Consider the following 26,700-nt stretch of genomic DNA (forward strand, 5'->3'; position numbering starts at 1 on the left):
CACCATAAACACATCTCTATCACCCACCACCTCAGCTTTACCGCTATTCACCACAGCAAGAGCACAAACACCATCAGGATCCACTACTGTTTCTCACACCACAAGCCAGGACACTGTGACCAATGACAGCCTTCCGCTGACTACAGTAGCCGCAAGAATGCCCTTAATGACCACTCTTACTGTGACCACCGCTGAGATGAAGACACAGGCGGTGACCACTGGGAGCGCTGTAACAGTATCAGCAAATACCACAGCTGCTACCACCACACAGCAAACAACAAGCCTCAAACCGACCACAGCGGCTACAACTCAGCCTAAAACCACCACTACAACCACACTTGCCACTACTACCATCACTACTACGGCCCCCCCTACCACCACCACCACTACTCCTCCCCAAACCACCATCATCACTACTAATCCTCCCCCAACCACTACTACAACTACTACACCTTCAACTACCACTACTGCCACCACTACTACTACTACCACTACAACAACAACAACAACAACAAAGGTACCTGCCACCACTCTGTTCATCCTGATGACGTCACCTCCCACCACGACCACTGAACCTCCATCCAGTACAAGCGCAGAGGAAAGTCCTCTACCATGCAACGTGACCGAGAAGTACTGGGTCAGAACAGGTACGAGACTAAACATCATCATTAGGATAAACATGAAGTAAACAAATTTGAAAAAAGAATGTTGTATTTTTCAAAAATTATTCAAATTGGAATAATTTTAGATGTGTGGAAAAGAGAGTAGAAAGAGTTAAGATGAAAGGCTAAAACATCAGGTGATTCTCCAAAAAAAAAACACTTTACTGTTACTTCAGTACTGCATGTCCCTTATCAAATAACCTTCAATGTACTAAACATTATGTAAAGGCAAGCTTTTGCCCCTTTTCTGGAAAAATTCTTAGAAAGTATTGATGAATACAGGTAAAATGCCATTTTCAGAAGCACAGGAACAATGTACCTAATCTGTCCAAGATGTAATTACATGCACACAAATTAATGAAAACTTGCATAAAAGCAAGGGCAGATTTTCCTTGAGCATAAACACTTAAATTAATAAGAAGCTGGAGACTGTATCCTTTGAATACATTTACCAGAGATGGTGTGATACTACAGTAGTAAGGCCTTCCTTTACTGTGGTTGGCAGCAGCTGGGCCCCCCCCCAGCTGCTGCCAACCGTGGAAGCGTGGAAGATCTGTCACAAAATATTAACGAGCCAAATATAAACACATTGTGCACAGTCAATGAGCATCAATCGTTTTCCTTTACAGTTCTGTCCATTGAGTTGCGTAGAAACCGGCTGGATCTGATCCTGAAACAGAACCTCTCTAAAGGACTGAGCCATGCCCTGCAGAGAGCCCTGAATGACTCCACAGCCTATGCACAGGTAGGTGTCTCTTACAGGTTCAGCTATGGTAACCGCAGGTTAGTGGGTGATAAGCGCAACTCCCTGGCTTGTAACCACTGACCAGAAACCAGTAACCACGGCTCAGTAACAGTTAGGAGTTAATAAAAACAGTTTAGAAGTAACTCATCACTGTCAATAAAGTATATCTGTGTCAGTCGCTAATACATTTTCAGCAACTAGTAAAACACATGCAATGGTTAGTACATACAAAGAAGCAGGTTTATCAGAATAATTTGTCAGTGGATGGTAAACATGGGTCAGTGACTAGTAACAATAGGTGATGGGCTAGTAAATACAGAGGCTACTAAATACAGTTCAGGGGCTAGTAAATGCATGTCAGTGGCTAGTAAATACAGGTCAGTGGCTTGTAAACACAGGTCAGGGACTAGTAAATACTGGTCATTGGCTACTAAACACAGGTCAGTGGCTAGTAAACAGGAGCTCATAAGCAGTTAGTTTTGCATGAAAGTATAGAGTTGTCTCATCAGAAGTAAAACACTGCAGTACTGAACATTTTCAGATGTAAAATGGTTTTCAGAGCTTTAGCTTGCTTTGCTTATAGTACACACATTTTACCTTAGCATTTAATACCTTTACTACCAACTCCAACAGGTCAATACACTCTTGATGTAAATTAGATGACCACAAGTGTCTATCTGCTTCATTATACTGAGTAAAAGTGCTTTCCTACCTGAGGCTAATAAGATCATCCAATCTTTACATTTTATGCCACAGTGTTGCCTCTTCATGTGTTCATTCTTGAGTGTGTCATCACTTTACAATATTTTACAGTATTCATAATTTTTTCCTCCTGCTCATTCATCTCATAAGGACTGTGAATGGTGCTAGAGAAGACCAGGGAGAGGTGACTAATGCAGACAGCATTCAAGTCTGAATAGAAATAACCTGTTGAGTAGTCAGGCAGTGTTTGATCAGAGAGGATATCACACACACACACACACACACACACACACACACACACACACACACACACACACAGACACACACATTTAGTAATGGAAAATAAATCCAGAATAATGTAGCAATGATGAAGCAAAAAACCAAGTAATCATCATCAATCAAGTATCTGGGGACACTCATAAGAGGGATTGCACTGATGAGTTGAAAATAAGCGTGACATAGAATGCATTGTGTATAGTTTCCCTAGAACAGGATCTGATTGTCTTAAGGAAGGCTGATCATAGCTGTCTGGGCCTCTGGGCCTAGTTGATGGACAAATCTAAAAATTGATGACAAGGCCTAGACCAAGTCACAGAGAACAAACAACAAAGGGCTGATTAACACTTTAAATACATAAAGAAGTTAAGTGATTTACAACTAGGCTATACTGTAGCTAGGAGCCCCTGACATTCGCCGTTTCCGAAGACTCAGATGTAAGATACTGAGACCCACAGGATAAAACAAAATTTGCCATTCAAATGTACATTCATTTATATGCTATGCCATGCTGTGCTTTGTGTAACTAACCATCCACAAGTATGGTAGTAATGTAAAACCATAGAATAGTGTTACTATGAATTGTTGTACGTACATTTATTTGACTGTCATATATGTCTATCTCAAACAGAAATTTAGTAATTTAGAGTATTTTAGCCTAGGTCGTTTATCAATCCAAATATACTGCCGAATTAAGATATCAAGTTTCCTTCAGAAATGTATTGGTGGGGGTAAGGGGATCATTGTACTTAAGAAATTCACACGAGGAACTATGTTCATTTTAACAACAGCAGTCCTGTATTTGATATTGAAGCCAGCAGCGCAGACCAATTGGCCAGATGCCTTTGAACACTACTTAATATAGTTTCATAGTTGTCCTGGACAACTTGCTGTAGCCATGCATGTATGGTGATGCCCAAATATGTAATTTTGCTTTGGTTTGGTATTGTAACACTAATGGCTGATGTCACATGCCTGTTGTTCAATAAAAGAAGATTAGATTTATTCCAGTTAATTTTACAGCCGGGGATTGAGCAAAATTCGTTGAAGATTTTAAAGCGCCCATATTAGCATGCTAACGCTACGAGCTAACGGTTGTGGTTAGCCAGCTCATTTTGGATTGTGACGTCACAAGCGAGGCCGATTTTGAACAGCTTACCAGGAGACTAAAGGCAGGACACATTCAGAAACCGTATCTCACTCAAAACAGCATGGATGGATTTTTTTCAAAGTTTGTATGTGTGGAAGCACCAGAGACACAAAATAACACCCCAAATCCCAGAAGAAAATGTTTTTTTCATAATATGGGCACTTTAAAATTTTTTGGAATAGTCCTCAAGATCAGAGATGTACAACAAAATATCATCTGCATATAATAATATTGAGCTGCTATTGGATTTAATCTGGACATTACAGATTTTATTTTGCCTTATCGCTTGGGCTAACGGTTCAAGAGAGATTGCAAACCGCATGGGGGAAAGCGGGCATCCCTGTCGCGAGCCCCGCTCGATGGAAAATGGCTGAGCATCTAAGCCATTGGTTGAGGCTATGGCCATGGGATTCGCATATAAAGTATGCACCATGTCAAAGAATTTGGCCCCCAAACCAAGCCTCTCCATTACTTGCCACAAGTAATTCCACTCTAGGCAGTCAAAAGCCTTTTCCTCGTCCGCTAATAAAACTGCTGCCATTGTTGGAAGGTTTTTGGCTTCTTCCATTAATAATAATAATAATAATAATAATGATAAATTGAATTTATATAGCACTTTTCAAGAACTCAAAGTCGCTTTACAGGGCAGGTAGATAATAAAGACAAACAAAACAAATCAAAACAAGATTCAGGCACAGATGGAAAGGGAAGGGACGTGGGGCTACAGATAGGCAGTGGTGAAGAGATGGGTCTTGAAGTGAGACTGGAAGATGGTGAGGGACTCAGAGGTGCGGATCTCTTGGGGGAGGGAATTCCAGAGCCTGGGAGCTGCCCTGGACTTTTGGATACAGAGGAGACCGGCTGAGGTGAATCTGAGGGACCGTGAGGGTTGGTACGGGGAGAGGTCGTCAGTGAGGTATGAGGGGGCCAGATGGTGGAGGGCTTTGTAGGTGAGGACCAGGATGTTGTAGGTGATCCAGTGGGAGATGGAGTTGTTTTAGGACTGGAGTGATGTGGTGCCAGGATTTGGAGCGGGTGATGAGTCGGGCGGCTGAGTTCTGGACTAATTGGAGTCGGTTGATGTTGATAGAGCTGATGCAGAGAAGAAGTGAGTTGCAGTAGTCCAGTCGGGAGGAGATGACGGTGTGAGTGAGTCTTTCAGCCGCGGGGGGTGTGAGTATGTAAGTACGGATGTGGGGCTCAAGGGAGAGGGTGGAATCAAAGATCACACCAAGGTTGCGGGCCTGGGGAGATGGGGAGACAATGGTGCTGTCAATAGTGAGAGTGGGGTTATTGATTTTGGTGAGTGTGGATTTGGAGCCTATGAGGAGGAATTCTGTTTTATCACTGTTGAGTTTGAGGAAGTTGTGTTGCATCCAGGTTTTAATAGCTGACAGACAGGAGTTGATGTGGGAGAGGGGAGGATTGTGGGGGAATTTGATGCTGAGGTAGATCTGGGTGTCATTGGCGTAACAGTGGAAGTCCAGGTTGAAGTGGCGGAGTATCTGACCAAGGGGGAGGATGTAGGTGACGAAGAGGAAGGGGCCGAGTACGGAGCCTCGGGGAACATCTTGAGTGACTGTGGCTGTGGCAGAGGTGTGGTTATGGAGAGAGATGAAGTGGGATCTGTTGGAAAGGTAGGAGCGGAGCCAACTGAGGGCAGTACCTTCGATACCGAGGTCTTTGAGTCTGGTGAGCAGGATGTTATGGCTCACTCATTATGCCTCCTCTGGGTCAAGAAGAGGCAGGTTTAGTTCTTTTAGGAACTTCTGGCACTGTCAGATCTGGGTTGCAGGAGGACTCATACAACTTTGAATAGAAGGATTGAAAAGTGGCGCTGATATCCTTAGGATTTGTTGAGATACCTCGGTCTGTGTGGATACTGTTGATAGTAGCTCTGGATTCGCTTTGTTTTAATTTCAGAGCAAGGAATTTGCTTGGTTTACAGCCATTAAAATAATAATTTTGCCTCACTCTGTGCATTATGAATTCAGCTCTCCTTCTTAGCAGATCATTTAGCTCTATTCAACTTGTGACTAGAAGAGTATGTGTAGATTTAGAAAAACAAGTCTTAAGATATTGCTCTAAAGATTTACATGTATAAATGCAGGGAACCCCGGCGGGGACGTGCAACTGAGGGAGGCCGTGACGGGAAGTGGGGACAGGTGCGAAAAGCCTTGCATTGTCCAGTAGAGTAGACCGCTGGAGAGTAGCAGACCAAGGAACTGTGGTGCTAGGGACAAAATCCCCTGGAACCCGCAGCGGCTGTCCATAAACAAGCTCCGCGGAAGAGGATTGAAGGTCCTCCTTTGGCGCAGTCCCGATGCCCAGCATCACCCATGGGAGCTTGTCGACCCAGTTGCTGTCTTTAAGGCTGGCCCACAGGGCAGCCTTCATCAACCTGTGAAAACCTTCACAGAGCCCATTAGCCTGCGGGTGATATGCGGTCGTGCGGTGGAGGTTCACTCCGAGGCTCTGTGCGACAGCGTTCCACAGCAGATGTGAACTTCGCGCCACGGTCAGACGATATGTCCGAAGGAGTGCCGAAACGGGCAACCCAGGTGCTGATAAATGCCTGTGTCATGTCGACAGACCCCACTGATGTTAGTGGCGCAGCCTCAGGCCAGTGGGTTAGTCCTGTCAACCATGGTTAACAGGTATGTGAACCCATGGGAGGAGGGCAGGGGACCGACAAGCTCCACATTGACATGGTCAAAGCGTCTCTCTGGAACCGGGAAAAACTCCAATGGGGCTTTAGTGTGGCGGTGTACTTTGGCCCGTTGGCACTCAACACAGGTGTTAGCCCAGTCCCTAACATCCTTCTTGAGGCTGTGCCAAACAAACTTTGCTGCAACCAGTGTCTGCGACGCTTTCAAACCCGGGTGGAAGAGACCATGGATGGCATCAAAAACTTGTCTCCATCCCGTGGGAACGAGTCGTCGAGGACTGCCTGTGGAGACGTCACACAGGAGTGCGGCGCCGGCATCGCCAAAAACCATGTCCTTGACCTGCAGCCCCGTAGTCGAGGTCCTCAGGCGTTGCACGTCTGGGTCTGTAGTTTGATCCGTTGCTATGCAGTTGTAATCCAAACCAAGATGGACTGCTCCTGCCAAAGCCCGTGACAGGCAGTCTGACATGTGGTTGTCCTTACCGGCAACGTGCTGCAAGTCCGTAGTGAACTCAGAAATGTAGGACAGATGACGTTGCTGGCGGGCGGACCACGGCTCAGCCACCTTTGCTATAGCAAAAGTCAGCGGCTTGTGGTCCACAAAAGCAGTGAAGTGTCGACCTTCCATCAGGGAACGAAAGTGTCTGATGGCGAGGTAGTGACCCATCAGCTCCCAGTCGAAAGTGCTTTACTTCCGTTCACAGTGGGTGCAACTGACGGCTGAAGAAAGCCAGTGGCTGCCAGGCCCCGTCCACCCACTTTAGCCCTCTGATGTTAACTGAAAGGATTGAAAGCTCAGCCATCTTCAAAATTTACATGCATGTATCTCTCGAGTACCCTACCGGAATTCACTGATAAATTTGTAGCAAAGGGTGAACTGTTAGCTCTAAGCAAAGTGTGGTAAAAACATAAAAAATAAAATAAATCCCCTAACCCTCTGAGACCACAGACCCCAACCCCTATCTGCAAGATACGTGGTCACATCAAATGCAGCTCGCACAAACTCCAGCCCACAATTACCCCTCCTGTCTAAAGTCACAGGTACATTGAAACATGTCTAGTGAACTTCTTATGCTAAACATGAACGGTGTTACAAAAACCCTAGAACTAGGTCTCAACCAGCTATCAAATTCTGAAATAAGAGTAATAAACATAGATTATAAACTGGACAGTCAGCATTTATAATGGTTTTTCAGTCCTGTTAACTGTTAACAAACATAGATTGATAGTCTTCCGGCAATGTTGTCGGCAACAGGCCCCGGGGTGGAGCGGCCCGTGTTGATGTCGCGTTGTCCTCCACATCCATCTACCGACAGAAAACGTCTGCATATGTGGCTGCAGTGAAGGCGAACTCTCTCCCTCCGTGGGTCACTCTGAGGGAGGCCGGGTGGATGAGCAGGTCCGGGGGGCCCTTAGCATGTATGTTGTGTTGTGCTCCTTCAATCTTCCGATGCCGCTGGGTCATGAATGCGCCGCAGTCAGGTTGTATCAGATCACGCACCGTAGTTCCCTTGGTCTCAACCTCTGCCCTGATGTGTTGCAGCGAGGCATTCATTTCCGTTAGCACTCCCTTTATTGCGTTGTAAACCACTGATTCAAGCACACTATTTTTGCTTTTCCAAGACCTGAGCGATCCAGTCCTCCATGTTTGGGAATGCGCTAGCATCAGACGCTATGTTAGCCACCTCTCTGTTAGCCGCCGCCATGTTTGCAGATTTTTGTGTCCGAGTATGTTGTCACTGTGAGAGCAGATAAAACAATTGACCTGGTTATTCAATGAAATGCGGAGGTGGGTATGAGAGCCCTAGCTTTCTGCGACCATTGGCCGCTGGTCATGTGATCTCCCTCATGTTTGTTTTAAACATTCAGTATCATAATATTAGATGTTTGCTTATTAGTGAATGAGACAAATTGTAAAATTCCTTTCTCCGCTCCGCTCTGAAGCAACGAGGCAGCGGTGCTCGTGCACGTTGGTGTGTGGGTCGGAGCCCCGAGGGCAGGGGGAGGGGTTAGATGGAGCCCTGAGGAGATGCTACTTTCAAATCTTGCTAACCTATCAACATTACCCACCCTACCTTTGAACATCAATTCTTTAGTTGTTTGTTCATTTGTGTGCCTGTTTAGTATCTGTGAGTGCCAGAGTTTTTCTTTTCTTTCTTTTAAGAAAGAACACTACACTCAAACAAAACACCTCTTATGCAAATGGTAGGTCAGCTCCGCTGGGAAAATGTCTGCACATTTTTCAGAAAAGCACGTCCTTATTTACACTTTATTCCAACCAAGAAAAAGGTCCATACCTCTTCCAAGAGAAACTCCTCCTTTAAATAGCACATTAAAGAACTTATTGCCAGCTTGTTAAGCCAATGTTGTGATGGTAACGTTACATCGGCTGAAAAGCCAGCTAGCTAGCTGGCTGAAGGCAGCCCAGAGAGTCTGCCTGTCTGAACTAAAGCAACCAATTCCAGTGGCTTCCAACCACATGTTTCAACTGTTCCATTTCAATCAACAAAACACACACAAGTTACGATACAGTATGTCAAGTTTATATTTATTTATCTTCTTAATACATTTGAATATTTTTTGTAACAAAATTTCAATTCAATTTTATTTATAGTATCAAATCATAACAACAGTTATCTCGAGACAAGCATTAGCAGTGGCTAAAATGTATTTTGATCAAACTTGGCTGGGTGGGCCAGTGAGTAATGTGGGTGGGCCAGTGCCACCCAGGTCCATTACTGGCTATGCGACTGATCTGCGGTACAAATGTACGTGTTTATGATTAATAATTTTAAGTTAATAGTTATCATCATATATTTGGGTATTAATTGATTATTAATTATTAACACTTGCTATTATTCTGCTACATTAAACTATTATTATCTTTTTTCCTGCTTGATAGCAGTGCAGTCAAGTGATCTTATTAATCTGTTGCGGATCATTTTTGTCTTTGTTTTGATTTGCCCAATCTATTTTAGGTTCCTTTTCAACCCTATTTCTATTTCATCTTTACCTTCTCTGCCTCTTTTCAAACAATCACTCTCTCGCCCTCTCTAGCCTCCTTTGTAGGCTGTTTCTCGATATTGCTCCCCTCCTCCATCTCCTATCTGATTGCTTCCTCGGTTTAAGTCGATAGATTTTCTGCCAACGTGTCTATCTCGCCTGTCTATTGTTGTGCATGCCCTGCCTGCACGCCTCTCTGTCTGTCCACCTGCCTCTCTTCATCTCTGTCTGTTTTCTGTCTTCATCTGCCTGCATTTGCTAATTTCATCCAGTTGTTTGTGTGCCCGCACTGGGAGTGATTCAGTGTCTCTAAGCTCCAGTCCACTTTCATCTACCCCCTGCCACACACACACGCACACGCACACACAGTTCTCCTCCTCTCCATCAAATAACGTAGATTATCATTTGGCAACCTGGATCAGTCTATTGAAAGACAGCAGCAGTGACAGTAAGGTATAAAATTGGCTAGAGCTTTAAACTCTGATATGTAGGCTGTGTTTTGAGGCACTGTCGATGTGCAAATGTTGTCTTTAGCAGCCAACATTTAGGGATTGTCAAACGGCATTAAATTAGCAGTGTGGTTAATCAGAATTGATTGCACAATTGGCCAGTTTTACAGCTGCAAAAATGTTGGCAGGTAGAAAGTAGTGACAGTAGAGGGCAACGTTTCTTTTAGGTATGCAAAACAAAAGTTCTGTGGGGTACGTGAGGAATTCAAAATGGGTTCCACTTCATTTCAACCTCCTGCATTAGTATTTTTAAGTTGTATATAAACAATGATGGCGTTTTTCCACTGCTGGTAACAGCTCGACTCACCTCATCTCGACTCGACGCACTGTGCGTTCGTTTTCCATTGCAGATTTTAGTACCGCTTCAGAAGATGGGGGATCCCGCAGTGTATTGGTGCTATTGATGGATCACCCATTCCCATCATAGCACCACAAGAGTACCACTGCGACTATTTCAATTTGTTGTTGAAAATGGTTTTGGTAGACTGAAGGGAAGGAGACGTTGCCTTATGGAAAGAAATGACTGTGATGTAGAACTGGTGAGATCTATGGTGCTGACTTGCTGTGCTTTGCATAATCTTTGCGAGACTCACGGAGAGGCCTATGACAATGGCTGGGATGCATCTGGGGCAGCAGAGCCTGTGGTGGCACTGTCACAGGGTGCAGAGGAAGAAGGCAGGGATGTACGGGAGGGTTTGATGCGCTACTTGAATAGCTAAATAATAAAAACATTGTTTAATATTGTCTTGTTTTTTTAAAGTTATAACAGTGTGCAATGTTGGAAATGACATGCAAAAGCCCTTATAATATAAAACCATGGTGAAAGAAACATTTAAATAGTTAAAAAGGTTTATTTATCAAAAACAAACATTCAAATAACAAATAAACTATATACATAAGTTAGGATCCTAAATGGCAAAATACACACATATGATATCCAAACATCAAACATCATTTACATAAGTTAGGTTTGTAAATGGCAAAACACACAGTGTACAAACATTAAAAGATTAAAAGCAACTCTTTTTTTAGTGTCAACATGTAACAATATGTAATAAAGAAAGTAGTGCAAAGAAAAAGGTGGGGCGGTAAGGTGCACAGTTCTGAGAGGCTATATACATATATAAAAAAATATAGAGGTAGCTATGGTTTGGTGTGAAGTAATGATATTGCACAGTAATGAAATTGCACAGAATCGTCAATATTATAAAAAGTATTAAATGTTAAATATTGCACAGTATGTGGGTAGAAGAAAGTCTGGGGGTTGGGAGTAGGTTTATCCATAACTGGTGAACTGTCTAGTCCCGCTTGCTGTGCAGCGCCTGCACAAGCTGGCTCAGAGTCCCAAGGAAGGCCTAATTGAAGGCAGCAGTTAGCTGCTATCTCTTCCCTTCTCACGGCTACTTCCAGCTCCCTTGCCTGGGCTGCATCTTCGAACACCATCCGTAAATATCCGCTCCTGATGCTCCACTTCCGACACCTGCATCTCCCTCAGGACAGCCAGGTACTCCTGTTCCCGAGCTCATCTTGCATTTGTGTAAGGCTATATTACAAACGTTTTCATCTCAAGCTCATAGGGAAATAACGTTAGCACTAGCAGCTACTTAGAGCTAGCAGTGGCTTATTATTATTATTAGCTTATTGTTATCTGCTAATGTTTTTACACAAGTTTACGAATAGCCTGAAATATTATGGTTGTCAGAAGTGAGCTTTAACAGACGTTAAAGGTCCCATGGCATGAAAATTTCACTTTATGAGGTTTTTTAACATTAATATGAGTTCTCCCAGCCTGCCTATGGTCTCCCAGTGGCTAGAAATGGCGATAGGTGTAAACCGAGCCCTGGGTATCCTGCTCTGCCTTTGAGAAAATGAAAGCTCAGATGGGCCGATCTGAAATCTGCTCCTTATGAGGTCATAAGGAGCAAGGTTACCTCCCCTTTCTCTGCTTTGCCCGCCCAGAGAATTTATCCCACCCATGAGAGAGAGACATCATGGCTTTCAAATGAGCAAAGTGGCAGTTGGTCAAGGCCAGAATATGTGTACGTTCAAAGGTTGTTTTAGTTGTGCAACAGAAAACTCAGATTGGACAGATAGTCTAGCTAGCTGTCTGGATTTACCATGCAGAGATCTGAGGAGCAGTTAACCATAGTCCTCATAAATTGACTGGAGTTTAAAATGCCAACACAAAGAAAGTGGAAGGTAACGGACATCCAGCTGAAATGAGGGACATCCGGCAGAATTTCCAGTGGCACCTGAACAATCCCGGAAGTAAAACATCGTCCATATAGACTAATAAACAAAGAATAAATGCTTTATAATGCAGTAACACACTATAGTGTAGCTGGAAACAGACTTAAGACATTTTTTATTGTTAACAATTTATATGTCAACAATTATCTCTTCCTATTATGAAGTATCCATAACTGGAGAATAAACATATATACTTGATAACACAGTAGTCATAAATATATGTATTTATTGATCCTTATGTGGGCTATATCATCTTTTTATCTATCTTACCTTTATTGCTTTAAATACATTTATAAAATACACAATCTAATATTGAATTGAATTGAATTCAATTTTATTTATAGCATCAAATCATAACAAGAGTTATCTAAAGACACTTTACAGATAGAGTAGGTCTAGACCACACTATAATTTACAAAGACCCAACAATTCCAGTAATTCCCCAATGTGAAGATCATATACACGGGTTTCCTGTTTACAAACATTACTGGGTGCGTGCGCATACCGGAGGCAGAAAGCCAGATTGGTAAACTGGCCACTACTGCAACAACCATAAGTATTGAAGCTTTCCTTATTGTTTGTATATAAATAAAACGTGATTTTAGTTGGATCCGTTTGTCTGTCTGTAATTTTGCAGTGTTACTGTGATATATATGTATGGCTATAATTATCATTTTAAGCTAATGTAATAGACAATGTTAGCAGCAGGGTTACCCTTGAGTGTACCCCTATGCTTGGTTTATGCCTTAAAATAATGGCCAGGATTTCCAGGAAAAGGTATGATATGTGTGTCTCCATTTCAAAACATCACTGCAGGTTAACTGTTTTTAGCAGCAGAGGTTGATTGTGGGCGAGAGGGCGACATCACTGTCGTGGTTAGCTCGCCGAAACTCTACTGCTGCTGTCTTGGCAACGTTAGCTAATGTCCGCTAGCATACGTACAGGCTAACTATAGCCAGTTAGCTTTGTGTGTAACGTAGCAAAATCCACCCATCTAGTAGGAGCGAAGCTTAATATTTCATTCAATAAAATTATGGTACAAAAGGAGCACTAACGCCACAGGTCTTATGTTCAATTCAATTTTATTTATAGTATCAAATCATAACAGAGTTATCTCGAGATACTTTACAGATAGAGTAGGTCTAGACCACACTCTATAATTTACAATTTACAAAGCCCCAACAATTACAGTAATTCCCTCAAGAGCAAGCATTATAAATGGCTATTGCGACAGTGGCGAGGAAAAACTCCCTCTTGGGAAGAAACCTTGGCAGACCCAGACTCTTGGTAGGCGGTGTCTGACGGGGCCGGTTGGGGGTGTGAAGGCGATAATAGTCGCATTGAAAATAGTGGAACAGTGACTTTGAAGGTAGTCGTTGTAGTTAATGTCACAGCAGGACGTTGCGGGATGAAACGTGGCGCTGCAGAGCATGGGTGGGTGTAGCAGACGCAGCAGGACACGGCCGGGCGTTGAAGGGTATGCTCTGCAAAGAAGAAACATAAGGACTCCGGGGAGTAAACTCCCCAGAGCTAGGTTAGTAACAAGCAGTTTTGGGACAGGATGCATACAAAAGGAAACAAATGAAAACATTGATGAGAGGCTGTACTGGCCTGCCCCCCTCAACTCACACTATATTATTGATTATATGATCAATAAATCTGATGACTACGAAGAGAAGCAGGTGGGCCGGGTTAGGCGGACGCTGCAACTCCTCACTCCACCATAGACCCATATCTAACCTAACTATAAGCTTTATCAAAGAGGAGAGTTTTCAGTTTACTCTTAAATGAGGCGATGGTGTCTGCCCCCCGAACCCAGACTGGGAGCTGGTTCCACAGGAAAGGAGCCTGGTAGCTGAAGGCTCTGGCTCCCATTCTACTTTTGGAGACTCTAGGAACCACAAGTAACTCTGCATTCTGGGAGCGGAGTGCTCTAGTGGGACAATAAGGTACTAAGAGCTGTTCTAGATAGGATGGTGCTTGACCATTTAGGGCTTTGTAGGTCAGGAGAAGGACTTTAAAGTCAATCCTGTATTTTACAGGAAACCAATGCAGAGAAGCTAAAACAGGAGAAATATGATCTCTTTTCTTAGTTCTCGTCAGAACACGTGCTGCAGCATTCTGGATCAGCTGGAGAGTCTTAAGGGACTTATTTAAGCAACCTGACAGTAGAGAGTTACAATAGTCCAGCCTGGAAGTAACGAATGCATGGACCAGTTTTTCCGCATCGTTTTGAGACAGGATATTCCTAATTTTGGCAATGTTACGAAGATGAAAAAAGGCTGTTCTCAATGATTGTTTTAGATGGGCGTTAAAGGATATATCCTGATCAAAAATAACTCCTAGATTTCTGACAGTAGTGCTGGAGGCCAGGACAACACCATCCAGAGTAGCTATATCTGTAGATAATGAAGTTTGGAGGTGTTTAGGGCCCAGCACAATAACTTCAGTTTTGTTACAGTTTAACATCAGAAAATTATAGGTCATCCAGGATTTTATATCTTTAATACATGCTTGAAGTGTAGCTAACTGACTTGTTTTGTCTGGTTTGATTGACAAGTATAATTGGGTGTCGTCCGCATAGCAGTGATAGTTAATTGAGTGTTTCCTAAAGTTATTACCAAGAGGAAGCATATACAAGGAGAACAAAACTGGTCCAAGCACCGAGCCCTGTGGAACGCCATGCATAACCTTCGCGTACTTAGAGGATTTATCATTAACATTAACAAATTGAGATCGATCAGAAAAATAAGACTTAAACCAGCTTAGTGCAATTCCTTTAATTCCAACTAAGTGTTCCAATCTCTGTAACAGGATTGTATGGTCAATAGTGTCAAATGCAGCACCAAGATCTAATAAAACAAGTATGGAGACAAGTCCTTTGTCTGCAGCAGTTAGAACGTCGTTAGTAATTTTCACCAGTGCCGTCTCTGTGCTATGATGTTTTCTAAATCCTGATTGAAAGTCTTCAAATAAGCTGTTGCTATGGAGAAAATCACATAACTGATTAGCAACTACTTTCTCAAGGATCTTGGAGAGAAAGGGAAGGTTAGATATAGGTCTATAGTTTGCTAAGACCTCAGGATCGAGGGTGGGTTTTTTCAGAAGAGGTCTTATCACAGCTACTTTAAATGACTGTGGTACATAACCTGTTAATAGAGACATATTGATCATATCTAGTAAAGAGGTGTTAACCACGGGTAATGCTTCTTTGAGTAATCTCGTTGGGATGGGGTCTAAGAGACAGGTAGATGGCTTTGCTGAAGATACCTTTACCATTAGTTGTTGAAGGTCTATAGGATAAAAACGGACAACGTGGACGGAGATATAAGAAACTCCGAAAGCAGTCGTAATATTTACCTAGCAGGCTAGGCTAACGCTGTTGCACTAACGTTAGCAAAACATCGGCGTAGCTTTAGCTAGCAGTCTAAACTTGTCTCGAGTCCAGACTCGAGTATACAGCCCTGACAGGTAGATATCGCTTAGCTGAACAAGCTGCAACTTTTCTGACACAATGGCAGCCTGACTCTTGCATATGACCCCAATCTGCCCTTCTTATGGCTTGAAGCCATAACCTCCGCCGGTTTTTGCATGCTTCCCCCTATGTATGTTAAACATGAGGCACCCATCACTTGCTCTGTTTGTACAATTAACCACGCAACAACTCCTTGGCATTTTGACTTACACTATGCTACTACTACTAGCTACACAAAACACGTCTTCTTTCTGCCTCCCGGTTGCGTGCATAAGCAATTCAATTCAATTCAATTTTATTTATAGTATCAAATCATAACAAGAGTTATCTCGAGACACTTTACAGATAGAGTAGGTCTAGACCACACTATAATTTACAAAGCCCCAACAATTCCAACAATTACAGTAATTCCCTCAAGAGCAAGCAGTGCGACAGTGGCGAGGAAAAACTCCCTCTTGTGAAGAAACCTCTGACAGACCCAGGCTCTTGGTAGGCGGTGTCCGACGAGCCGGTTGGGGATATGATGAACAGTGGCGATAATAGTCACATTAATAATGGAACAGTGACTTCAAACAGTGATGACGTTGCAGAGAAATCCATGTATAGTACTTGAGTTTCAGAAATATTTGAACAATATCAATAAGAGCCTGAAACTATCTTTGGAGCACAGCAAAAAAGGAAAAATACATTTCCGAAATGTGAAAATCACAAAAACTAATGATGATGGGGACTTAAATACTACCATCCATTGAAAAACCATTGATTGACAACCTTCCATTCAGCTTTCAATGACTCAGAGAAAGAGTTTGATGACAAGGCTACAGACACGGCAAACCGCTTCACTGAACGAGGTCGCAAAAGAAATACAGTCAAAAAATCACTTAAAAGAGCTAAATCCATGAAAAGAAACCACACCAGTCTTCAAAAATGTATTTGTGATGCAACACAGTGAACACGCATCTCAAATAAGAAACATCATTAAACGCAATTGGCACATTCTTCAGAGTGAAGTGTCTCTCAAACCACTATTCACAGTATGTTCTCATTTAGACGTGCACCGGGCCTGAGAGACAATGTGGTACCTAGCTACCTTCCCCCTCCCATACGAACAACCTGTCTAAAAAAGCCCCTCGGGAACTTTTAAATGTGGGATCATTGTGATAATGGTTTTAAGATGTGAGCACATCCCGCATATATCAAATGAGACATTTTGCTAATTGCACACCAAACATGTTGTGTATAGACTGTAGAGAGTTGAAGAACATAAAAATGCCATCCGCACAAGAAATGTTGATTATATGCTATGTGCTATACATCATGTGCAAATAGGACATGGTGACCCTAACATACTGAAAGTCATGGTGTTAAAAGTGGTTGAAAAGGACATCAGAGGAGGTGACCGCGTAAAAAGGCTACTTCTATGAGAGACTTTTTGGATTGTACAACTGAAAGCAACATAATAACCCAGCCTCAATGATGAGATAGCCTTTTCTTCTATACCACGCTAGAATGGCTTGAAACAAGGTAACCAAGGCATTTTTTCCACAAAAAATGTTACAGACTCCATGGTAGAACTTCAGACATTGAAGACCTATGGGTTGCAATGCATTGGTCATTTTAATGCATATTGCAAAGAGCACCTGTATGTGATCAGCCAAAGAGCCAGCAGCGCTTCTACTCCATTGTCGTTACATTTAAAAAACAGTTTTAAACCTGCTGTACATAAAAACACACTTGTATAAATGTTCTACTGCACTGTAAAACTATTCTAAGCTAATACATACATATTTAGGGCCCGAGTGCCAAAAGTGGCGAAGGCCCTATTGAAACAAATTAATTGCCTTTTTGAGGGGCTTAAAGGGGTGATAGAATGATTATATAGGGTATTTCACTCTGTTCCTTATGGTCTCCTAATGGGGTAGGTAACATTGGTTGGGCTGAAAAGGGCCTGGTTGATATTTTATTGGCCCTTATGCATCCCTGTGTTTTGGCCCTATTTGTAACAAGAGCTTTTCTTCCAAATAAGGTATGATCATGAATATTTAGATGAGCTGCGCACTGATTGGTTGAGTGAATCCCCCATACACATACATTAGAGAAGCGACAGAATCTCATATTCCAAACACCGCAATGTTTCATTACCAAATTCACTTCTGAGACTTTTTTATACGAGAAATCAACTATATAAAGCTCAAATATGGGCCGTTTTACGAAATTTGATGGCTAATTGCAAATTTTGTACGATGTATCGGACTTTAGGAGCTTCACACAGTCTGATGAGAAAGCGGCAGCCTGCTGGGCTCCATACCCAGGGCAAAGTCACCATTTGTGGATTACTGCACTATGGGGCTGCCGGCATAACTATAATATATTTAGGGCCCGAGCGCCGACAGCGGCGAAGGCCCTATTGAAACTGAAGGAATTATTATTTTCCCGTCAAATGAATTGCCTTTTTGAGGGGCTTAACATATTCAAAAACTCACCAAATTTGGCGGTCGCATCAAGTCTGGTGAAACTTTATGTATTTTAAGGGTTTCGGGTATAGGCGCAGAAAAATGGCTCGCTAGCGCCCCCTAGAAAGTTAAAAGAATTGCGCCCCTGCAGTGCGTTTAACGTAGACTCACGAAACTTGGTACACATATGTAACATGTCAAGATGTACAAAAAACGTCATCAGTGCCATACCCTAAACCCAACAGGAAGTCCGCCATTTTGATTTCAAAGTTCGAAATTAGTGCGATTTTGGCCATTTCCACATGTCGTACTTTAACAAACTCCTCCTAGAGATTTCATCCGATCAACTTCAAACTTGGTCTGTGCCATCTTAAGATGTTAAAGATGAAAAGTTGTTAAAAGAAAAACTTTTCGTCATAGGGCGTGGCCGTGGCAGGGCGGCCATTTTGTGCATTTTGCCGCCGAAACAGGAAGTGGGTGTAACTCGAGTGTACGTTGTCCGATTACCTCGAAATTTTTCAGGATTCATAAAAGTCCAACCCTGAGGACAAATAAAGGCCGATATTTACTTAAAGTCATAGCGCCCCCTAGTGGCAACAGGAAATAGGCCTAAATGTCAAGGTGCTATACTTTAACAAACTCCTCATACAGATTTCATCCGATGGACTTCAAACTTGGTCTTTACCATCCCAACACCTTAACGATGAAAAGTTATTAAAAGAAAAACTTTTCGTCAGACGGTGTGGACGTGGCGTGGCGGCCATTTTGAGTGTTTAGCGATGAACAAAGAAGTTGTTGTAACTTGAGTGGAGGTTGTCGTATCTGCCCGAAATTTCTCACGAATCACAAGGGTCCAGGCCTGAGGACAACTACAGGCCAAAATTGACTTTTGGTCATAGCGCCCCCTGCTGGCAACATGAAATGCGCCTTATATGACAAACATCATCCGATTTGCATGAAACTCAGAATGTGTGGTCTACATGTGATACTGAGCCGCCCCTTATAATATGACCACGCCCACTTACTCAGGCCACGCCCCCTTTCATACAATCTGAACCGTTTAAGGTATACCCTTGTGTGAGGTGTCATTGAACTCAGCACTGACTTCCTTTTTAATTGGTTATGTGTCACGTTACTGAGACTACAGATATAAGAAGATAATATGACGTGGAAGCTAACTCTGACAGCTCTAGGAGAGCTAACATAAACTTTAGCTTTCTCCATGAAGCTCCCAGCTACGCTAACATTACCTCCCGACGCAGTTAGGAAACCAGAACGAGCTAACTATTGATAACATTAGCATTTTGGCTCGGTGGATGGCGATTTTAAAGTCATGTTAAAACTATTTACCGTCCTCCTGACGATTTCCAGCCGCAGCCTGTCACTCCCCCGTGTACTAACGTTACTCGCTACGTAACGTCAGCTCTGTTATGTTGTACTAACGTTACTCGGTACGTAACGTTATCTTAGACCTCACAATGCCTTGTGTTTCTCACTCCCACTGTTATTGTTCATATGGCATGACATGAATCACACATGCGGGTAGGTCAATGCGAGAAGAGGGAGATTAGCTAACGTCAGCCAACATATTTATATAAAAAAAGTCACATTCGAATAGTAATTTCAACATTTGAATAGTCTGGATTTTTTTACTATTTGAATTATATTTGAATTTCGGTATTCGTTCCAACAGCCCTAGTATGGAGTGCCGTGGGCTGCCAGCCCTGACGGAGCTCAATCTATCTCACAGCAGGCTGGGGTCTGTGAAGGAAGGCAGGCCAGACGGCAAGGCAGCTACACAGGCAGCACCGGCCGCTGAACTCCGACACAGAACTCCGACACAGTTTTCATAAAACGGCCCATATTTCACCTCTACATAGTTGATTTCTCGCATAAAAAAGTCTCAGAAGTGAATTTAATGGTAAAATAGCAGATGAACAATGTATACAATTTCTGAGATCTGCACGACCTAGATTCAGAAGACTAACTGATCTCAGGTCAGTTGTGTAGCCTATGCAAATGTTGGGGCGTGACAAAGAGAGAGACTAGAGCCAAATGAGGAGGAGCCGCCGATTTGACGTCAACTAGGCGGCTTGTTGAGATTTGCCCGTTTTCAGAGGCTGTTTCAAATTGTGAGATTTGCAGAGGAAAGAGGTGTCAATGGGATTTAGAGGTTCTATGTATGTCCTAGTTACCCACTAAACTGTCATTATTCAACTATGAGAAGGTAAAATTGGTTTTGCATTCTATCACCCCTTTGACATACTCAAAAACTCACCAAAATTGGCAGTCTCATCAATCCTGGTGAAAATGTACGTATTTTAAGGTTTATGGGAATAGGCGCACAAAAATGGCTCGCTAGCACCCCTACAAAAAATGTGCAGGCGCAAGGATCGACGTCCGCCGGTAACCCTGACGCGCGCAGAGGAGCGAGGGCCCATCCGACGCGGCTTGCAGCTTTAATTTATAATTGCTATTCCAACCCGGTCTTACACCAGGTCGTGAAATAGTCACGTTATTTTGATTTATTAATTTGTGTACAGGTCACAATTCTGACGTTTATGTCGTGTACACGCCACGAATTTTGAACGTGTACAGGTCACGATTTTCAAACATGCTCTGGGGGACGCAACAACCAGGAAATGAGGCACCACACGGCGTCCACAACAACAAGACGGACCGCCACATGTTGGATGCGATCCCCGGGTGCATCCACAGGTGCAGGGGCACACAACAACGGGGAATCGAAATGCACAACAATGGGACGGGCCACCACTCGCGGTACGCGATCCCAGGGCGCAGGGCCACACAACAACGGGGAAATGAAACGCCACAACAACGGGACGGTTGTGGTTAGGAAGAGAATAACAAGGAAAGGAACTGCAACACGCGGGACGCGATCCCCGGTCTCCGGGGTGAAAGTCCTGTGTTGTTTGACCCATCCACCACCCAGACCAACGTCCCTGCGCGGACTTTCCCCTTATCAATACTACTCGCTGCCATCATCGTTCTGTGATCACGAAATATGCTTCCCATTGAAATACATTGCTTTAAAATTCGAAATCGCCACACGAAAAAAACGACATTTACGTGTCCTGTCCACGACTTAATAGATTCAATAACGTGACCATATCACAAACTGCCATGAGACCGGGCTGGCTATTCAAACATATATGTAAAAGAACATTCAAAAACCCATATCAGTATAGACAATTTTTAATCCAAACCCTAACCTTTAACTGTTTGTACAAATTATTCCTAGGCAGGTTTGTGTTTAAAACTAACACTGGTTATGGATGGTACACAGGATTGGTTTCAGTTGTTACCAAATACATGTGGTTTTCCTAGAAGCCAGGGACAACCAGCTAACGCTTACAGAGGAGAGGAGAGAAGGATGAGGAATAAGCCATAGAAACAACAGGCAGCAGAAGGTGGGCGGTGTATGTTTCCAGAAATATGAGTCTTGACTCATCACCGATTGTATGTATTTTTCCAGGACACAGTCTGACTAGCTAAAATATGCCTTCCTGGCAGTTTTGGCTTTAATAAAAAACAGGTATTATGAATATCCTCAGTCTGAGATATTTGTATTCCAAACCCATAGCTAGTACGACATGTATTCGAAAAAGATGCACCTTGTCACCTCATCTCCAGTATCACCTAGCACTGTTTTTTTCTCTGATGCTGTTTGCCTGGAAGAAGAACCAAAGAACACAAATCCTCTAACATACTAGAATCTACTAGAAAAAATGTTGTACTGCACAGAGCCTCACTTGAAATATAGATGTAAGTGAAGTAAAAAAAAACAAAAACACAAGCTTCAATTGCTACAACTTGAATTTTTTCTTTTTCTCTCCCTCTCTGTCACAGGTGGAACACGATGAATGCAGCCCCCACAACGTGACGTTGGGTTACTATGTGACTAGCGGCAAAACTGTCTACATTACCTCCTTGGTGGTCGAGGCACTGCATGTTTACGGTTTTGACAAGCTCCTCTCGGACATCAGGCAGCACACCCCATTGGTTAAGGCAGTTCTGGTTCCTGTGGCAACCTGGGTGCCCGCTCCAAGCATTCACCTGCAGCTGAAAACAGGTGATGAAACCTGATGGAAAATGAGATAAGATAGATCAACCTTATCAAAAAAATATATGATGTTAATTCTGGAGGTGGAGTTTAAAAGCATAAATAATTAGAGAATAGTAATAGAAGAGTTAGAGATATGCAGAGAGGAGGGAGAGAATGTGAGCAGGAGAGCAGAGAGAGAGAAAATGCAATGAGAGTACAGGGAGGGAGACACAGGGGAAGAGTAGAGCAGAGACAAAATTAGAAAATTCTGATTACATGTCTGCTCTCCTTTACTCTTCTCTGATACCCTAAATCCCATACAAACTCCCATGATTGCAGAGCAAAGGCAAATTGGTCCATTCATTTAGTCAGCCTCTTAAGCCTCTTAAAAAACACATTTCAGCACACGCACGCTAAATCAAGTATTGTGGGAACAATAAAATCAGTGCTCTTAACAATTTTGCTATTTAAAAGATACATGTGCAGATTGGAAACCCATTACTTTTCTAAACTAATAATTGTTTTTTTATTTAATTCATGTTGGTTCAGAGTTCAATTCAGCTTACTAGAAATATGTTTTTTTAGTGGTGTTACTGATTGAATTACAGCCACTATGTGTATTTCTTTCTTTACAAAATGATTCAATTTCTTTCCATTTCAAGCTGCACTAATAAATAAGTGAATTGTTTTTGTGTTTTTCAGCTCATTGTTTTGGTTTTTAGAGCAGCATTTAGCTTTTCTCAAGACACTTCTCTCAGGAGACCAAAACAGAACGATAGTTATGTATTGTAACTCCAGATTCCAGAGTATAGGCATAGCCCTCTAAGAGCTGTTGCTATTGGGTTTATACGTCGCGCATGCGCAATCGTGAAGATTTCTTTCGCGCCCTAGTGCCCAGCCTTACGTCCGCAGTTACTGTATATTATAACTGCAAGACCAGAGATCTGCTCCAAACATCAGCATTTTTCTTCAGCCAATGTTAGTGAAGCAGGTGGCCCGGATCTTATGGTGTAGACACATATAGCCGACGGCCGACCGTTGACATAAAACCCCGTCGATATGATCAGTCGCGTCCCCGAGGTCCAAAAAACTGCCTCGGGACACATCAAAAAGAGGAGACGAGACGTAATAGGCCTCCATAACAGCAGGCGGCGCTAATCTGTAATGTTGCCCAAGAAATTAAAACCGGCAGCTGATTGGACGAACAGGTCACATGGGTCCGTTTTCTCCGGATATTCAGACCTGGACTGTCATGGCGGCCGTTCAGAATACGATCTCATATTGTACTAAAATAGTTCACTGAAACGTTTTTCTGAAAACATTTTAAGCAACAAATAGGCCATGCAGTTGCTGAATCTGTCTTCATTTCAGCTCAACAAAGGTCAGTTTAAAAGATTTTCATCAGATTTTGAGAGACTGTAGTCACCTCATTCCGCTCGTCATTTCCGGGTGAGTCCCGACGGCCCTGCCGCCGACCGAACATGTCAGGTCGGCCAAAATGAACGCCGACAGCCCCCCAGACGGACGACAACACGGGACACACCGAACCGATTTGAGTCACTGACCTCGCCAGACTGTCCCACGGCCGATAATCGGCCTGATGTGTCCTGGCCCTTAGAGGGCTATGCCTATTCTCATAGAATCTGGAGTTACAATACTTAACTATCGTTCTATTTCGTATAGGCTTCGCCCTCTAAGAGCTGTTGCTATTGGGTCAAGCTGATGTAGTCAATGCCACCTGCGAAACAAGGTCCACAAGTAGAACATAGACTGATTCCTCTTCTATTCGCACTGAACAAGTTGTAATGTATCAAACAATATTATTTTGATAACAAACCTGTCATGATTATGAATCGGCCTATAACCGATCGTAAGGCCCATGTCATGATTGTGAAAGTGCTTTATAATGATAACCGAAAAATTACTCCAAATGAATGCTTATGTTGTTTAATAGATGTGTGAATAGGCAAAAGTATTTAACACATTTGCCATATTGAGTTTATAAGGTGATTTTACATTACTGTACGATTAATACTGCTTTAAATTATTCCCAAACAAGATGCCCAAACAAGGGTGCTTTAAGAGCAGCAGCCTTAATTTTAGTGAAAAAGATGCACTAACCCCCACCCTCTCCCCCAACCATCTTGTCGGTGATTGGTTGGAACGTGGTTTGTTGTATTTTGGTACACAGCCTGTGCCCCTAGTGTTTGTTTGACGTTTACGACCCATGTTGTCTCCCGAGACCAGGCTTTTTCAAAGTGTATTCATGGGGCAGGCAGCTAGCGGATCAATGCAGGAACTCAGTGCACCTTTAAGGTTAATAGGATGCCATCCGCACAAAGAGAAGATCACGTGAGAATAGCTCCTGCGGTGGAAAGGGTAGTGATGGTCAAATGAAGCTTTGCGAACCACTGTCTTTATCTTCTGAGCTCACTAGAAGGCACTCTCTGTTCAAAGAAAAAGGTTAAAGGAATGGCAATTCAACGTGTTTTCAACCATTTGTTGAACAGAGAGCGCCATCTAGTGAGCTCAGAAAATAAAGACAGTGGTTCACGAAGCTTCATTTGACTACATTTGATCACTAGGAAAGGGTATTGTCGAATCTCTAACTGTGGACACATTTCTACTGTCACACTATGGGCCCTGTCTTGCACCCGGAGCAGCGCAAAGCCCGTTTAAGACCGACGCAGTTGTCAATTTCCCGTCCAGCGCCCACATCATTTAAATAGCAAATGCACATGCGCCCATCTGTGCGCCCATGGGCATTCTTGCTGTATTGCTATCTTGAGGCAGTGGAAAGTGATCGGGCCATTGACCAACAAAAACCTGGTCAAAGTCAATAACGCAACATTTGATTGTTATTTTAACCCTCTGAGGACAAAAGACGCACCGGCCAAGTGATGTTTGACAACACTCCTACTAAAAGCGATATTACAAAATTTTATTTTTGATATATATTTATTTACTGTTTTATTAATATATTACGTTACTTTTGTGAACCCAAGACTTTTATAAACTTATTTCAATCACCAAAACAATTGAGTGTATGTTTTCACAAGAGATTTGAGAAATATTTCCACTTTAGCTGAGTTTGTTCTGAACATTTGCTATGAAACAAATGGGGATCAGGCTATACGCAAATTAAAACTTAAAAGTAGAATTCAAGAAGATATCTAAAAATGCCCTTAGACCTCAGAGGGTTAACAGTAAAATGTAAATGTAAAATGTGCCTAGGCTCGTGCACAGCAAGCGCAATGCTTGTTATACACACAGCAACAGCAATGTGAAATAGTAGTATGATATCATCTGCTTGCGCGCTTACACTTCAAGCACAAGCAGATCAGTTTCTTCTCCTGAAAATCTCTCCTTCCTGCTCAGCAAATCCGCCATCATAATAGCAATGTGCCAAGGTACAAACGCGCCTGGCTTTTAAAAGGAATGGGAGATGAGGGAGATGATTTATTGCATGTTACGCCCAAAACACACCTATGATTAGTTAAGACACTAAGTACAACCCTTTTGAACCATGCGCCTGGCGCACGGGCCATTTCTTCCGCCGTTAAACTAGCAAAAGTGGATTTGTACACGCCCTAAATGCACTTGCGCCAGGCCCTTCACGCCATGCGCTTAGATCGTTAAAATAGGGCCCTTCATATACCTTGATAACGCCCAACCCTACAGCATACTACCACTGGGTGGCATCGTAGTTGAACATTTTCAAATCCTAAACAGAGTGGCTTTAATCACCAATGGGAAACAACTATTACCTTTGCTGTGTCCTCATCGTTTTTTGTAATACCAACTGAACTTTGGTAAAGGGCCAAATTACATATTAATTCCTTGTAGTTTGATGTATACTGCAGATAAGGCTACTCCCATGTTAGTGTGCATTTTGGACACAAAAATTAAAATCCATTTCTGGCTTGTTCAGCTCATAAACCAGAAAAACACAGTATATGCCAGTTCACCATCCACAGCACAATTTGCATAAGATTATCAACTGGGTCAACACTGTGCCTGCAATGTGTTGCCGACTATGAGACTAGGGAAGGATGTAGAGTCTCTTTTCCTTTTTCTTTTGAAGATGTAGCCTGTGCTCATAAGCACCAATGTTTGAATTTAGGTCAAAATAATGTTCCATAATGTCCACCTCTCCTATCCCAGTCCTTTTAGAGGCTTTTAAAATAGAGCAGAGAAAGACAGATGATGTATTCAAAATTGTTTACCCTGTTCCTCCCCAGTGCGGAACTTTGTGACGCTGACAGATACTCTTTAAGTTGTTCTCATTCTAGATAGTGGCAATAATCCTTTTTTTTGCTGCTTAAGTTCATCAGCCCAGCCACGCAGAAAACATCTATCTAGAGTAATACTTTAAATACCAAAATCACAGCCCCAGATACAGATTCCAGATACAGCTTGATTAAGTAGATTGTTGTAGAGTTACTTAATCGTGTCTCTTTCCCCAGCTATTTCTCAGTGCTTCAGTTAGTTCTTACATCAGGTTATTGTTGTTGGTACTTGCATCAAACAGTTTAAACTGTGAATAATAATAATAATGATACAATATTTGAACACAGGCTTGAAACCACTTATAAATTACGTCGAAGCAAAAACGTCAGTCTATCTAATACATACTTAAATCAAACTTCTTTATACACTTTACATTGTTCACTTTGTCGTTTGCCAGTTGACTTATTATTTGTTATTTATCACTCACATTTAACCCTTCAATGTGATCAAT

General features: G+C 42.6%; 1 protein-coding gene across 1 annotated transcript in view; it reads left to right on the forward strand.

Annotated features, from left to right (window-relative positions):
* Window positions 1-246: 246 nt before the first annotated feature.
* kiaa1549la (KIAA1549-like a) overlaps window positions 247-26,700 on the forward strand; it is a 198,396-nt gene continuing 171,942 nt past the window's right edge. Inside the window, exons 1-3 of the mRNA XM_028584441.1 lie at window positions 247-647; window positions 1,292-1,407; window positions 21,764-21,986. Of these exons, the coding sequence (XP_028440242.1) occupies window positions 545-647; window positions 1,292-1,407; window positions 21,764-21,986 (442 nt within the window). The 5' untranslated portion in view covers window positions 247-544. The remainder of the gene's footprint in view (window positions 648-1,291; window positions 1,408-21,763; window positions 21,987-26,700) is intronic.

This window comes from Perca flavescens, chromosome 8, assembly GCF_004354835.1.
Source record: "Perca flavescens isolate YP-PL-M2 chromosome 8, PFLA_1.0, whole genome shotgun sequence".
Taxonomy (NCBI): Eukaryota; Metazoa; Chordata; class Actinopteri; order Perciformes; family Percidae; genus Perca; species Perca flavescens.